This window comes from Primulina tabacum, chromosome 11 (genome assembly GCF_025594145.1).
Source record: "Primulina tabacum isolate GXHZ01 chromosome 11, ASM2559414v2, whole genome shotgun sequence".
Lineage (NCBI taxonomy): Eukaryota > Viridiplantae > Streptophyta > Magnoliopsida > Lamiales > Gesneriaceae > Primulina > Primulina tabacum.
In genome coordinates, this window is record NC_134560.1 from 6,066,115 (window position 1) to 6,083,265 (window position 17,151).

The window sequence follows — 17,151 nt, forward strand, 5'->3', positions numbered from 1 at the left end:
TTTAAAATTTTAACAAAATAACGCAAAAAATTATAATAAATAAATAACTCATGCTGCTTCGCCCAAAGAGCAAACAAATCTCCGCCTTTTCTATGGCCGGGGGACTTGCAATTTACAATATATATATATATATTTGACGAGTGTATGTATATTATATTATATGTATGAATAGTATACATGTAAAATAAAATTATCTTATTTGAATAATTATAAATTTAGGATTTATTATCAGTTTATCATAATTTTTTTTAAAAATTTATAAAAGTTATGCATTTTTTAAAAATTTAATCAAATTACCCATTTAATGCTTATTTTTTTTAATAAGAATTCGATACGAAAGAAACATGGAAAAATAATGACTACTGCATTTAATCCAAGCAATCATAACTTTTAATATAATGAATGATATTTTGTAATATTACCACTAACAACTAGGGATGTAATCGAGTCGAGCCGAACTCTTGAATGTTTGAGCTTGGTTCGTTTATAATCGAGCCGAGCTCGAGCTTTATTTAACGAATATATGCATGGCTCACGAGCTTATTCAAACCTTTATCGAGCATAAACAAACTTAATAAATATGAATTATACATTTAAATTTTTATTAAAATAATTAAAAAGTAAATTATATATTTAAAGAAAAATATATTATTCTTATTAAAATTTGTAAATTTATTATAATAAATAAATTTAATAGATTTTTCTATATATTTCATAAATAATATGCAAAATCAATAAATCAAATATCAAAACTATTATTTTTTTATCTAAAAGATTACTCATGAACTTACCAACGAACATGTTCACGAGCTAACGAGCCGAATATTGTAAAGCTTGAGTTTGGTTTATTTATCTTAACGAGCCTCATTAAACGAGCTCAAACGAGCTTTTATCGAATCGAGCTTCGAATAGCTCACAAACGGTTTGGTTCGTTTACATCCCTATTAACAATATTAACATAACTATATGTGTTGATATATTATTCTTAAATATATGATAGAGATATTATCCTAAAGATATAATCTTATTAATCGACCCGTCCCAGGATATTAATTCTTAATTATTTTATTTTAAAATTGTTATCCCACCTCTACAACAAATTTAAATATAAAAATATTTACGTGAGGTGGGACAAAAATTTAAAATCATATTATTTGAATAATTATAAATTTAGGATTTATTATCAGTTTATCATAGTTTTTTTTTTAAAAAAGTTTATTAAAGTTATGCATTTTTTAAAAATTTAATCAAACTATCCATTTAACGCTTATTTTTTTAATAAGAATTCGATACGAAAGAAACATGGAAAATAATTACTAATGCATTTAATTCAAGCTATCATAACTTTTAATATAATAGACTGATATATTGTAATATTACCACTAACAACATTATTATAACTATATGTGTTGATATATTATTCTTAAATATATGATAGAGATATTATCCTAAAGATATAATCTTATTAATCTATGCGTCCCAGGAGATTTAATTCTTAATTGTTTTATTTTAAAATTGTTATCCCACCTCTGCAACAATTTTAAATATAAAAATATTTAACGCTTATTTTTTTTTAATAAGAATTCGATACGAAAGAAACATGAAAAAATAATGACTAATACATTTAATTCAAGCAATCATAAATTTTAATATAATGACTGATATTTTGTAATATTACCACTAACAACATTAATATAACTATATGTGTTGATATATTATTCTTAAATATATGATAGAGATATTATCCTGAAGATATCATCTCATTAATCGACCCATTCCACGAGATTTAATTCTTAATTGTTTTATTTTAAAATTGTTATCCTGTGTACAACAGAAAAAGTTGATCCAACTCAAATTCGAAGAATCCAGAATGAAAATTATAAACATCAATGAGCAATACATAACTAATGACACAACAAACCAAATGAGCAATACATCACTAAAATTTTTCCTCCAATAAACATATACAATCACAAAGAATATCCCGTTGCAGCATACTAATCATACACAAAAACAGAAAATCAAGGAGAGAGAGAAAATATTTAAAAAATGTATGTTGAAAATCTTAAACGTGGAAGTATAAAACACACTGCGTATGCATAAAACCGAAATATCACAACGAAAATGGCTTCGCATACACATCGAAAGGTTCGCATGCAGTTAACTGTGGCTCCTGTTGACAAGAAAAAACAAACAAGATCATCAACTGTAGCTATGTCAACAAGAAAACATTTGAAAGGATGCATAGAATTGGCAGAGCTTCTAGATTTTAAACATTAATAATAATGTGTGATCAAAGAATCACATTTGTTGAAGACAAAAATTCATAGGAACAGCATCGTAACAAAGTTTTGTCCAACTCATTGTTTTGAAAACTTTAGAGTTCTCACATGTTTATGGATCGCTGCTGTGTGGACGGACATACCCAAATTTTTACGTAAATATAATTGCTGAATTTTAAAACGATAAAAGTATGTTGTATAGAGAATTCTAACACAACATTCAAGAGCTAGGACTCAGACTCTTGCAAGCATGCCAAGTTCCGGTCCGTGACATAGGACTCTATTAATCTATTATCTATTTCCATAGAATATCACATTACACTTTTATAAATGTGAATATTTTGGGATGAATAAGCTAGAAATGTTTTTTAAGAATTAAATTAATCACATAACATCGAATTTTGATTCAAACTATATTTTCTGATTTATTAAAATACCTGTCTGAGGCCGCCAGTACTAACACTACCTCCTGTGAGAAGCATAGTAAGAAGTGATGAAACAGCACCATCCCCAAGACTGCCACCTGAACTGCCAGCATCTCGAATAGCTGCACGCATGGCAGTTAATATGGTTCCCATATGTGGTTCCATGTCCACGTTCGATGGCTTGAATAAAACAGAAGGTCATGGCACCTGTTGAAGTGATTTTTGATAGGGCCTAACCGAAAGATAGAAAAAGAATAATACTTTAATATGTTTCTTGTTTCTTAAAATAACATGTTAACGTTCCTATCAACATCTTGAACTTACAGAGGTATCAGCTGAGGTTTGATCATCATCACAACCACTAAAAGAAATGACCTCACCGCCATTTGATCCTTTCCACACACCCGATCGAGGACGATGGTCCTCCCACCCATATTGTCCACTCCTGTTTTGACATAAGTAGCAAACCATGATATTTAATACAATAAAAAATCATTCTTTTGGAAGATGTACCAAAAAAGGAATACTAATGACAGACATGCCAAGTGACAATTTAATACTACTTCTCAAGGATGTGAGACAATTTAAATTGAAACCATGCAAGATGAACATTATAATTTTGGTCTACATGATTAAATGCCACGATGAAACCATTCGAAAAGTTTCAAGAACTCTCATTTTACAAATCAAAGAAAACATCAGCCTCCAGACATTCTTAAATTCTAGATATTTCCCACCATTTGCTCGCATTTTGATCAAACACCAATTAAAATTTCTCTGTGTCATGGTAACGACTCTTCAAGAAATGATTCATAAATAGCAATGAGATGGTGACTGTAAAACTGATCAAAGAACCCCATCACCCTAAGTGGTTGAAGGGATTGGTATTTTCTAACAACCTGCTTTCTCTTAGATGACTAACTTGTGAAAGCGAGAAACATACTGGTCATTATAGGTTCAGTTTTATGCAAAAAAAAAAAAACACATTCCTGAATGGATTATTCTACAGTGCACCCCAATTGACATGAGTAACTAATGGATACCCAAACAAGATCAACAAGAACATAACATCACTCTACCATGTAAGTGACTGAAGAAACAACCTAATTGCATTTTCAATTGGTCAACTGATTCCATAGATCTCATTTACATCAAACACAGAAAACATTCCAGCCTCCAGGTCTATGAACAAAGTGCCCTCAGTTTGTTTTCCCACTTTATTGGTTCCTGAGTCGGTAGCCTAATTTAGAGAAATAATGGTTATGGCCACATAATAGCTTGAAAATTAAAGCCCACGGCTCCATGAAGTATTACTGGCAACTTAAGCACCATACTCTCTAACATCTTTGGCACCATTTATTTTTGATAATTTTATGAGATACCAGTCGTGATTCCAAAAACTACCACCAACTACTTCTAATCAGACGTGATAAAAAGACAGGATTATGTTACTCGTGAAAATACAAATGAAAGGTGCTTTTCCCTACCTATTCATCCGGCATAGAAACGGTAAATCAAGAACTGTTCCGCTATGACAAGAATCTATTATAGCATGAAGCTTAACCCCGTGAGGTAGAGGTCTCACAATAGATGCATTAATCTCGTCATCTACAATCATACCCTGTGTTTCAAAGTCAAGAGGACACAAGGTTTCATCATATCCATCAACTTCATCTCCATTGTAGTTCCTTTGCCTTGAACCATGGCCAGAATAATGAAACACCAAGGAATCTCCAGGTTGACATCCTTGTACAAGCCAATACAATGCCATTCGCATATTTTGCTTTGTTGGAATTCTGTAGGGGTCTCTTTCTTCTTCTGCATTTGGATTGAATATGCCACAATAGAAAATTGTACAATTTCCCCCAATTTCATGACCAATAATGACTAAAACCTTTTAAAATATAAAACATGGTGGAAGCAATCAAAGCAAAGAAAAAGTATTCACTTCACAGTACTTGTGACCACAAGGAACAGTAAATTAAAACCAGCTGATGACTCTGTTTTCCTGAAGCTATCAAAGAATAATCCCCTCATACTCATGAAAACACCTTCATTCTTCTAACTAATTTCACAGTATGGTCGTAAAGAAATAGTTCCTCAATACCAAAATTAAAGAACAACATTTCAGTACTCACAACACTACAAAGCATCAGCTTAGCATTATCAGAGTATACCACTAATCTATCGATGGAAGAATTCCAACAATGTAGCACAAAAACCTTCTACACACTACACAAATAGCACTTTTAACATTTTTAGGCCCCGTATTGAAATGCATAAATCATCCGATTCCAGGGAAAAGAAAGAAGATATCGTCACTTCAAGTTTTACCAAAGCACTAACCATCTTTGTGCCAATTCCAAAACTTCTCGAGAAAAGAAAAACACAAATAGCCAAATGCATACAAAAGGAGAAAAAACAGCAAAAAAGACGCGGATTCTTTTCCATCTTTCTTGATTTACCAGTGAGCATGAGAATCGAAGCTTCTGGAAACTGGAACTTATTGATCAAGAGATATTTCATGCACTTAGCATCATTTAAGCATCCCTTCAGCTCATGGCGGGAGAACCTGTACGATATGCCGACGATCACAGCTTTTTTACGGCCGTGAGGATTAGGCGGGGGGTTCGGAGGCGCGTGGTTGTAAGGAGAGGGAGGAGGCGGTGGTCCTTGCATCATCGGCGCATGATGTTGTGGTGGTGGAGCGTTCCGATGGTCGCCGATCTGCGTAACAGCCTGACAAATGGCACAGCGGATGGATCGGGCGCCGGGCGGCAGCTGCAATGGAGTACGACAGTTGGAGCAATTCACTAACATGAACATAGCGGCGACGGCGGTGGCAGCGGCAGTAGGAGGGTTCTAATGATCACCGGCTTGGACAGGAAGAAGAATGGTCAAAATCTCAAAATCCAGAGACACACAACGCGGAGAGGTTTAGGTGGATTTTGCATCGCTTTCGCATCAATTAAATTGTATAAAATTACATTTTTGACACATTTTTCTTTTTTCTTTTTTTTTTTTTTGGAAGTGCACATTTACAGAAGGACAACGGAAAAGTTGATATGACCACGGAAATGGGAACAGCTGAGATGTCAACCATTTAAAAATATACAAAAATTTGTGCAAAAAAATTTCGCATATCGTATTTCGTCTGACGAATCTTTTATTTAGGTCATCCATGAAATATTATTAATTTTTATGCTAAGAATATTATTTTTTATTGTGAATATCCGTAAGATTGACCCGCCTCCCAGATAACAATTCGTGAGACCGTCTCATAAGAGACCTACTACTAAAAATAATCGTCGCCAAGGATTTGCCAACTACTTATACGATAGTAAATTATTACGTTAAAAAATGTAAAATTTGAAGCAATTTTAGAAAGTTATTTTTGAAGCAATTTTATTATATTATTTTGTGTTCGACTTATGGATTTTAAATATATTTTTTTATTTACAAAAATAAGACTTCAAATTCACATTTTATATGCTAATATAATATTTTCATTTTAATTTAGATGAATTTCAAGTTAACCGATTAATATTTTCATTTGATATTCATTCAAATATATATTGTTGATATGTAAATCATTGTTTTAAAAAAGGTAAACACTAGACGGATGATTACCTACGGCCTAGTGCTTAGACGTCGATCGCATAAGTTGTTTGTTTAAGCCCAAACACCTTGGGACATTCATGAATTTTACTATAAAATATAACTTTTTCGTCTAAGTATTATATTTTTGTATGAAATATATATTCTTAATTTCTTATAAAATTCAAGTCAAGCAATAACATATAAGATGATTTTAAAACTTTCCGAATTGAAGCCGGACTTGATGAACTAATAAATTCACCGAAACTGATGGAACTAGCGGTTCAGTTTGAAATATGGATTGGGCTTCTTAAGCCCAGAGCTGACTGGGCTTTCAAAATAATGGGCCAACTATTTGGAGTGGATTACTATATCAAGGATGCAATCTACATTTCGTCACAACTAGGGTATCGTGTTCTGCAGCAGCTCCATCTCCGCTCCAATGGTACTACCTCTTGCTCTCTCTTTCTCACACGAACGCATAATCTGTATCGCAGTGATTTTCGTGTTTTCGAATAGTGGGAGGTGATCTCTTTCAATCCTCTCATGCTGCACTTAAGTGCTTGCTGTTAGAATGTTGATTTTTATTTTTTCTCGTGTTCAAAGGTACATCAGGTTGTTAATATCATGATAGTTCTTGTGAAGCATTTGACTGTTCTTTTTGTATCTGTAGAAATATGAGTGTTTAAATTTAAGCTAGTTGGATAATTAGTGGTTGATCTTTGTAAAATTTCATTTTTTTAATATTGTATACTAATGATAGGAATTAGTATATTTTGTGTGCTGTTTTTAGGTAGAAAGGATTTCTAATTCTGCTGGTTGTCATAATTTTCTTCTAAATTAAATTTCATTTTGAAGCAGTGTCCTTTTATTGTTGTAATGTGGGTTGACTATCTGCTTTATAGCTTCGTAAAAATTTGGTTGATGCACTAAATTGCAATCTGCTTCTCATTGAGTAGGGGTGACATTTCTTAATTGGATCCTGGTTTATAACCATGTGTATATTTTCTTTTCCCGGCAACTTGATTGGACCTTTCATCCGGTACTTCAAAATTAATTAATTTTTCTTTTGGTGCCTTTCTATACTTTTTCTTTATTTTTGCATATGTTAATAGCAAACTTACCTTTTACGTGACCAATCCTTTTACGTGGGCATTGGTCATTTGTCTTTAGGATCGTAGTATGCGTCTTGTTTAATCAATTTTCAATATTAATATAATTGCTTTCAGAACTAATTCTGTTACACTATAATTTTATTCTTTTGCATCGCAAAGAATTAAAGTAAGAAACACCCCACAAACACAATTACGATACTTGTAACACTTTACTAGTTTTCCAATGTAAAACCAAACACAATACCAAAAGGTACCTTAAAAAGTTTACCTTGGGAAAAAAAAAGAAGCCCTACCAAACATCTCCCATGTACATCAGTTAGCTGTGTATTCATTTTTGTTATTTTCTTTGTGCAGGCCAAGAGAACCAAGAAGGTTGGCATTGTTGGGAAATACGGTCAGTCGTATTTCCATGACTGCTTTATTTCTCAATTTGTTTTCTATCCTTTCATTGTATTCTTGTGTATATTGGGTTGTCTAGTTTTTTGCCCTTGGCATGTTATTAGAGAGGTGGAGATGATGAGTTAACTTCTGTCATGAGTTCCTTACCACCATGAAAATTGTGTTTGATGTGTGGTAAATATGAAAGTTGAATTTTTTGTGGTCTATTTATTTGCACAGCCAAGTATTGTTCCATTATATAACTGGGAGATTATTTTTCTAATATGTAAAATCGATTTTGATTTCATCTCGGGATAGTAATTGTTGGTCCATGCTCATGGCTTGTTGCTTTGAAGGAAGGCGGTGATGCGTTAACTTCTGTTATGAATACGTTGTGACCTTAATGTTGCAAAAAGAGGTGTATTTCATGAACTTGTAGATCTGAATGATGAATCTAATGGTAGTGCGTGCAGTGTTTTTAGTGATCCAATGCTTCTTCATTTTCGATTTTAGCCATTCAACGGGTGCTAGTTTTTGAATTCTTAGTGGTAAACTCGATATTTAATTTATTCTGGTACACCTACTGCATTTTTATGTCGAATTTTAAACTTTTCAGGCACCCGTTATGGTGCTAGTTTGAGAAAGCAGATTAAGAAGATGGAAGTTAGTCAGCACAGCAAGTATTTTTGCGAATTCTGTGGGAAGGTATGAAGGGAGAATTCAGTTTCTGACCATAACTCATTTGTAGTATGATCTTGGTCGATTATAGGTGTACTGAGTGTGATAGTTCTGTTACAGTATGCAGTGAAAAGAAAAGCTGTTGGCATTTGGGGATGCAAGGACTGTGGCAAAGTGAAAGCAGGCGGTGCCTACACATTGAAGTAATAATCTTTCATATCTCCATCATGTATGAATTACTTGATAGTTGATAGTCATGTATCGTTTTCTTACTTCTATGTATATCATGTGTCTTGCAGCACTGCTAGTGCTGTGACAGTTCGGAGTACCATCCGAAGGCTGAGGGAGCAGACTGAGAGTTAAATTAGTGAGATAGATTGTCTTGCCGTTGTTTTCGTGTTTCATATTTTCATCCCTAATTGAAGTGTTTTGACTCCATAGTTGTGATATTTGTAGCAACTATATGTACTCTTCCATAATATTTCTTTTTTCGAGATCTACTGTTCATTTCCCACTGTGCATTCCCCATTTTGTCACATGATGTATGCATACTTTTCACTTTCTAATATCTGTTGATCTCTATCTGTTGAAAAGCTGAAAGACGATTTTAATCGTCATAGTTTGATTGTTGTCACATGGGACAATTGTTGCTTTCAGATAAATGGTGAGACAATCTGTTATGAAATAATCTTTCATAGATTGAGATTTCTATCGGAACTATGAGTCTGATTTCAGACTTCTCTGTGTCAATTTATCCAGATCCGAAAGGTAATATAGCAAGATTTTGACGATCGACAACTGTTATTTTGAAGCATTGTTTGATGTGAACGATGAAATTTTAACTTTCTTTAGTTTTTATGATGACGTGGCTTAAAAAAAATCTATGCTATTTTTTTTTATTTATTTATGATCCTGTCACACAAACTAATTGGTGTATGTTGAGCAGCAAAGCCATCCAACTTGAACTTCTGTAATCCCAATTTCCGGGAAAACGTTTACTTCGCATTTGGGTGCTCACATTTGACAAATTTTTGGGTTTGATAAAAATCAATAAATGCCGATTCCTCCAATTTATGCTCTCTACACTTAAAACAAGCATAACCAAGATTTTCTTCACAAGTGTGATCTATTCAAAAAATTATAACTTTTAATGAAATTCAAGAAAGAATATTCTTACATAAAGGTCTTAGGAATTATTTTTCTACATAAAGCTTGTATTGTCTGTCTCATTCCAAATGATATCAAATTCAATAATTTTGTGTCAAGTAGACAACTTGTTAGATGAAATAGATTAATGGATATTTTTATTATTATAAATTATTATTAATGGTTTTATCAGCAATTTGATCGAATTCAATTATTTTTGTAGTGTTCAAGGTTAGCATGTATGTGATCAAGTCTATATATATGCCCATTAATTATGTAAAATCGAATTTTATATTCATTAGAAAATTGTTAAATTTTGGTGTTTTAGGGGGTTGTATTCGATACAGGAGATTTGATGATTTTTAATTACTTTTGTGGATTTTAAAGGTATAGAAGTATTCAATATTTGTATATTTTAAATAAGTCTAGTTATATAGGACCGGACGCTTGTCGATTGATCAAAAGTTATAGTTGATGGTAACAATACAATCTCTCTCTTGATAATTGCAATCAGCTAGAATTGAACCCGATATATTGACCATGATACCAATTTGTGGACCGCTCATTTGCTGCTTTATCACAACCTATATCTAATGGTAAAAGTGTAATTTAAATATTTTAAATCATGTTTCGATCGTTCTACACAACATGGACAATTATTACACGCAACAAGTGATATTTAATATATAATTTTGTAGAGTTTTAAAATTCAAGTGTATTCAAAATTGATTTTAAAAAATCTACAAAAGCATAGATGTTATTAAAATATTGTTAGATTTTTAATAACTTCATGAAATTCATTAATGTACAAATATTAAAGCCTAAAATACAATTATATAATGTCAAAAATTGTATTTGGTTTAATCCAAATACTGAATGGATTTTTCAAACTTCTAACTCACACCCAAACGCTACGTGTCTCTCTTTTACCTCTCTCATCTCATCGCATTTAAATCTCATCTTCTTTTCTTTTGAAAATATATCTCTACGTATACACATGTTAATTCTCTATTTTCACCTTCATATTTTTTCTTTTTTCGCTTAGTGAGATATAAATACTTTCTAAAATGCTAATTTACTATTTTTTACAATATTTTGAAATCAAAATAAAATTACAAATGTGGTATAAAATTTTGAATTATGGAATTGACTTTGTGTTTATAAATGTACGATGTATGTACATCAATGATTGAAATATTTTATAATAAAAAACTATAATGCATATTAATTCGTAAATAGTTGAACAATCATATATTTTTGGCTCGTACACTTGTAAATAATATAAAATTTTCAATAAGTAAAGTTTAATTTTTTTTATTAAAATTTGAATAAAATATATTTTCATTTTTTTAGTATTTTCTATTAGTATCAATAAAAAATAATAAGATATAAAGGTATACAATCCATATATTTCTATAAAAAAAAGTTTATAAATGTGAATAAAAATCTTGCAAAAAGTAAATCCATGAAATTCTACTTGTAAATATGTGAATTACTAGGATAAAAATCTATCAAATTCACAAAATTCTATCATTTAAAGAAATTTGAAAAATAGTCGGCAAGAGTTTTCTGATATAAAAATAAATTTTCCCAGTAATTTTCCCTCAAAAGTCATTAATGAAGTTTTATTATTTTATCATTAACATATCTTAGAGAGAGGTGAATATCCTCATGTGTCGAAAAAAGGACATTTGCACATGCGTCAACGCCCATTTGTCGGATCCTGGTTTCATCTTTGAGTTGGAAGATAAGATTGGGAAAAAAAACAACTTAGTTTTGGCTTTATTAATTAGTAAAATATGAAATTCAACATCACAGCTATATTTTGTATTTTGCTGAAATTTTACAGATAAAAAATACTGAATGAATCAGCAGAATATGACATTTTTATCAAATTCAATATCGAAAAATACTGTATCAAAACTAGATTCCAGTCAAAGGCAACATTCTTCAAGCCAAATTAAAAGAATTACTCGAGACATACAAAAACATAAAACAGAACAACTTGATTAATGACATACATATATTTCTTGATTTTCTCAGTACGCAACACATTACTACAAATACAAGACCTGACTGGATGGAGTAGGAATTCCCCTGTATACCATCACTTAATTCCATACCTATTTAAACTTTACAAAAATTAAGCAAAAAAAAAATTCTTCAAACGACTTGGGAGAGAAATCTCTCTCCTCTCCCTGCTAGTTTCTCGAAAACTCAGGTTTAGTCAAGAAACCATCTTATGTTTGATCAAGAAAAGTAGTAAACTTGAAGGTGTAACAAATACCGTTAGAGTCATATCCTGCGACAATTTTTCGGCTAAAATCATCACCGGTACTAATGATTGAGTTGGTCGTCAGTTACAAAGTTATAAGCTACAGGAACTGGTATTTCATCGCTATTGCTTCTATGATGCATTCGTTTTTGCACGGCTTTTACTGCTGCAACTCTGGCAGCATTGGCTGCCAGATTAGCTGCTGATACCGCTCGGTTAACTCTCTCGTCTACCTTGGCCACCTCATAAGCTTTCTCCGCTGCTCGTCGAGCCTCCTGAAAGGTTAATGAAAACTTGGTAAACATCCTAGAAGATGGGAAACACAGCCTAGAATTCCCGTTTAACAATCCATGATAAGATCAAGCCCAACACCACCTTATCTACCAACAAAAATTGGATTAAGCTGATAAATAACATCGGAGAATGGCAGTGGAGCATGAAAAATTTACCTGAACAACGTTAAGCACTCTCGAGTGGTTAACAGCAACAGGAGACACAGGAGAGATGCTGCTCTGAGTGCTAGGCACATCAAGAATTCCATTTTGCCAATGGCCTGATTGAGTTTCTCCATTCCTGAATGTGTACAATCCGAGCCCCTGTCTTCTGCCCTCATGCCAAGCACCTTCATAACGGTGGCCATTCGCAAAGAAATAAACCCCGAACCCATGCATTTTATCAGCGAAGTATTCTCCAGCGTATCTATCCCCATTCCTGCAAAGAAGATGGCTGGATCAGAAATTTAATTTAGAAATGATTGTTAGTTACAGCCACAAGTTTCTTTCAATTTATCAACCATAATCAACAAAATAAAGGACATAGCTAAAATTTAATATCATATGCTGAAAATATAGTTCCCAGAGGAAATCCTCCGTACAATGAGACTCACCCTCTTTTCCCTATCCTAAGCTAATAACCACATTAAAAAAACAAAATGACAGATGATTCACACAGTGTTCTCCCCCCTTCACATTTTTTTTCCTGCCTCTATATCTAGATTCTTCCGATGGCTTGTTTTGGTCTAAGCCCAATATTTTAAAGCCCTTGACAATATTTAAGTCCCTAACTATACACGACCATTTTCTACAATTCTTGCATCAACTAATTTTGAAGCATGTAAATGGGATAATTCTTGGATACCAGAAGTCACCGAGGAATCTACTAAAGGGGTCATTAATCTTTTAAGTTTAACAGGGTACCAAGAAATGTAATGTTCTAAATTCGGCCTAGGCACTAGGCACCGCGCACCAAAAAAATGATAGTCCGTGGCCTTGGGCGGTGCGTCCTAACCGCCGCGGACGATTAGGGCTTTTATGTTTTTTTTTTGTTTTGGGCTTCTATTTTGGGATTTTAATTTAAATTAAAAGCCAAATTTTAAAAATGAAATTTTATTTTTTTATAGGTCCTAAACCAAAGTTCAATAAGAAATGCAATTTGATTGGTGAACCATAACACACTAAAATTTATCTCCGTCAGCAATCTAGAATGACAGAACTTCACGATGATGATTTACATCCGAAGAAGAAGAAAAGAATCACAACGATGATATTGAGTTTGTGTCCAATGACGAACAAGTTAGTTGAAAATTATGGAGAAGAAGAAGTGGAGCAAATTTGCGATATTCTATTAGTTATGTAATTTTGAACGCATAAGTTATTGTGTTGGAGTTATAATATGTGATTTATTATGTAGATACCATGAAATCCGCGTCAAATGCTTGCCCCGCCTATTTGGCCTAGGCTCCGATTTGGCACGACTAATGCCTAGCGAATTTTAGAACCTTGGTCAACCAAAAAATGCACATCTAATCTAAAAACCTCAAATAGTCAAAGGAAAAATAAACTACAGTCATCAAGAACACATTTATTTTAGATGGAAATGAACACCAAAGACAACAATAAAAGATGTTGGACTTTTGAAGCATATCGATACAATAAATAATGTTAATAAGTAAACAAGTACAATGAAATCGAAAAAAGATTCTACTTCTCTAGATATGTTTTAAAACACAGCAAAGTGGACAACACAGCCACAACAATAATTCAGTATATTCAAACTTCAAGCTCAAACACCGAAATGGACTAAGCAAACAAATAATAAGCATATAAGAGTGGTCAATTATGAAGAAAACGATGATTATATTACCTAAAATGGTAGTGTCCAAGGCCATGTTTAACACCCCATTTAAATTCACCAACATACCGGCTCCCGTCCTCACAAGTATGAATTCCACACCCATGGCTCTGCCCATTACACCACTCCCCAGCATACACATCTCCTGTATAAAACCTATACACTCCATAACCATGCCTAAGCCCCTGCCTATACTGTCCTCTATACCGGCTCCCACGAGCCCACGTCTCCACCCCATAACCATCATACTTGCCATCTATCCAATCCCCTTCATATCTTCCACTCAAGTAATAGTAATAAACTCCATTCCCATTACACTTCCCCTTGTGAAACTCACCCTCGTACACATCACCGTTGCTATACGCCTGCACATAACACCCCGATATTGACTTCTTATCTGCCTTCATCCGCGACCCAATTGACCAAAAAACTGGTAAATGCGGTCGACAAACATGATCCTTCGAGCTAATCTTGATCGGAAACGACCTGGAAAGGAACAACCTTATGGTGGGAAGCCGTGGAATGGCCAAATTCAGAGAAAACAAAAGCGCCGCAGAGAAGGCAAAGGCGGAGAGGAAATCAAGAATAAACGAACTTGAAGGATGGGAAACCAGAAAATAAAAGAAGGGAAGGCTGAGGAGAAGGATTAAGCGAAGGTGAGGGCGGAGGCGGCGGCGCAGTAGGCGGAGGTGATGGTGGAAACGAGTCAAGAATTTCTGAGACTTGGTGCATAAAATATTGAATCTTGTTGGTGGGTTCTGCGCGGAAACCCCATATCTATGGAGGGAATTCGATAGAGTCGGAGTTTTGGCAACGGAAGCGGCGAACTGTTGCTGAATATGGGGTCTTTTGAAAGGGGTGGTGGGCCTGAGGGCAAACGCATCATTCGACTCCTGCTGCTGTTGATTCTCATCGTCGATAAGAATCTGTAGGGTAGGATTATTCACAGAAGAAGGCTGGTGAGGACTTGATCGGATATTATTAAAAAAGTGGGGGTGTTTCTGGGAAAGGTAAGAAGGGGTAAGGGGTGGGGTAGGGTTGAAATCGGAAGAGACGCCGCTGCTTTCTGTTCCGATCTGTACTTCAGATTTTTTCTGATGCATTAAATATACGAAGCCAAATCCTTTCCCTTCGAAAACTTCCACAAAGAAAAAACAGTATTTTCCACAATTCTCTGCGATCCGATTCGTAATTATCCTCTGAAATTATGCGATTAGCTTCTTGAAATGGTGGGAAGAACGAATTTGTGGGTTGCTATATACGGAATAATAGGGAGAGTGCCAGATAGAGTGTGTGAGAGAAAAACAAAAGAATTGAAGAAGAAGAAGAAGAAGAAGAAGAAGAGCGAGCGAAGAGTCCGAGGAAGGAATGGTGCGTGTGGAAGGATGGATATGAAACCAGAGGCGGCCGGCCGTAAAAGCAAATGCCTTGTTGCCTTTTTCCATAAAAAGGTTATATTCATTTCTTTCAAATTTGCATTTTTATCCTCTTGTACTTTTGAATATATATACCATACATTATACATATTTATATGAACACCGATGACGTAATAATCCGTCACTGATTTTAATAAAATATTATCAAAATTGTATATCTAAAAGATGAGTGATACATCATCAGAGCTCACATAAATATGCACGGTCAGTGTACAACATGTCAAAACCATATATATATATATATATATATATATAAATTTGAATATACTTCTCGAATATGAGACGACTAAAATCTTGAAATTTGAATATACTTCATCATATTCAATAGACCAACGTATATATGTATACATATAGATGAACAACGTATCAAAACTATATTTATTTATTTATTTACAATTATTATTAGATTATGTCTTGTGTCAAGAGTTTATAGGTTGATACTTTATTCGTCGAATCATAAACCACTATTCTGAAAACCAAGTTACGACGAATAACGAACAAAAGCTCAAGGTGTTAATTGGTCCTCTACAATGTGATCAACCAATTATCACCTAAATATAAGAAGGAAAAATAACACGCGTCTATCAAATCTAATGTTTTACACAATTTATCGCCAACTTTTCATTTTCCATATATTTGAATTCACATAGACTCGTGTGAGACGATTTCACAGATCAATTTTGTGATAAGAATATTCTATTTAGTTTGTGCATGAAAAAAAATTATTTTTTATTGTAAATATGTACTAGCTTGACCGTCTCACGAATAAAAATTTGTGGGATCGTCTCACTCTTTGAATTCGAAATATTTAACAGTCTTCTACATTTTGCTTAAAAATAATTTAAAAATATTTTTAGTTTATGATATCTAATATCCAAATAGACCTAAACATCTTCAATATTTTTTTTAGAGTTGGTGGAATACTAGATTTGACATAAGCTAACCCTCGAGCTGCAAAGTAAGGTAGACCTTTCGAAATTGGTTTTAAATTTTCAAAAATTTGAAAATTTTGAAAGAAATGGCACGTTAACCATGTTCTATTAATTAATCAAAATCAAATTTTTTAAAGAACAAGTTGATTTGATTTATTAATTTCTGAAGAACAAGTTGATATTTTTTTTAATTTTTTTTCGGAGGTTTTAAATAAATCAAATTTAATTCAGGGTTAGGTTTCATTTAATTCAGGGTTAGGTTTAGATATATATTAATTTAACGACACTAAAATTTTATTATTTATTGAATTCATAGGACCCCAGAATATATCCGTTTTAATTTAAATATCAGGTTTTTACGATTAATTGATTTTTTAAAAATAATATTAAACAGTCGAGATGATTTATATTGAAAATATTTAAATAAAATATTATTTTTTAAGTAATCAGCAGTATTAAACAATCATTATTTTTAGAAGTTTGACTCTAAAAGGCGTAAAGAAATAGCATATTACAATGTAATTACATACATATCTATGAAATATACCCTTTCTAAAATGGCTGACATTTTTATTTCACAGAAAATGACATCATTTTTTGGACCTATATATATTTCTCGTTCAAAATTTGAGATTTGATGTTAGATAAACTATAAGTCATCATAAATATTTATACATATATAAAATTTTCTTCAAATACATTAAAAATATGTTAAATCATATATATATTTTTAAAATTTATTATTACTAAAAAATGA

General features: G+C 32.8%; 2 protein-coding genes and 1 pseudogene across 2 annotated transcripts; 1 reads left to right on the top strand and 2 right to left on the bottom strand.

Moving 5' to 3' along the window:
- Nucleotides 1-1,908: 1,908 nt before the first annotated feature.
- On the bottom strand, nucleotides 1,909-5,696 carry LOC142518858 (metacaspase-1-like; annotated as a pseudogene).
- A 974-nt stretch (nucleotides 5,697-6,670) lies between these two features.
- Nucleotides 6,671-8,971, top strand: LOC142519297 (large ribosomal subunit protein eL43). The gene is made up of 5 exons (XM_075622265.1): nucleotides 6,671-6,749; nucleotides 7,774-7,813; nucleotides 8,414-8,502; nucleotides 8,596-8,678; nucleotides 8,775-8,971. The coding sequence occupies exons 1-5, from the start codon at nucleotides 6,747-6,749 to the stop codon at nucleotides 8,836-8,838; spliced, it is 279 nt and encodes a 92-aa protein (XP_075478380.1). The 5' UTR covers nucleotides 6,671-6,746; the 3' UTR covers nucleotides 8,839-8,971.
- A 2,659-nt stretch (nucleotides 8,972-11,630) lies between these two features.
- Nucleotides 11,631-15,476, bottom strand: LOC142518596 (uncharacterized). The gene is made up of 3 exons (XM_075621386.1): nucleotides 14,039-15,476; nucleotides 12,346-12,607; nucleotides 11,631-12,171 (listed from the first exon to the last, which is right to left on the bottom strand). The coding sequence occupies exons 1-3, from the start codon at nucleotides 15,127-15,129 to the stop codon at nucleotides 11,959-11,961; spliced, it is 1,566 nt and encodes a 521-aa protein (XP_075477501.1). The 5' UTR covers nucleotides 15,130-15,476; the 3' UTR covers nucleotides 11,631-11,958.
- Nucleotides 15,477-17,151: the final 1,675 nt, after the last annotated feature.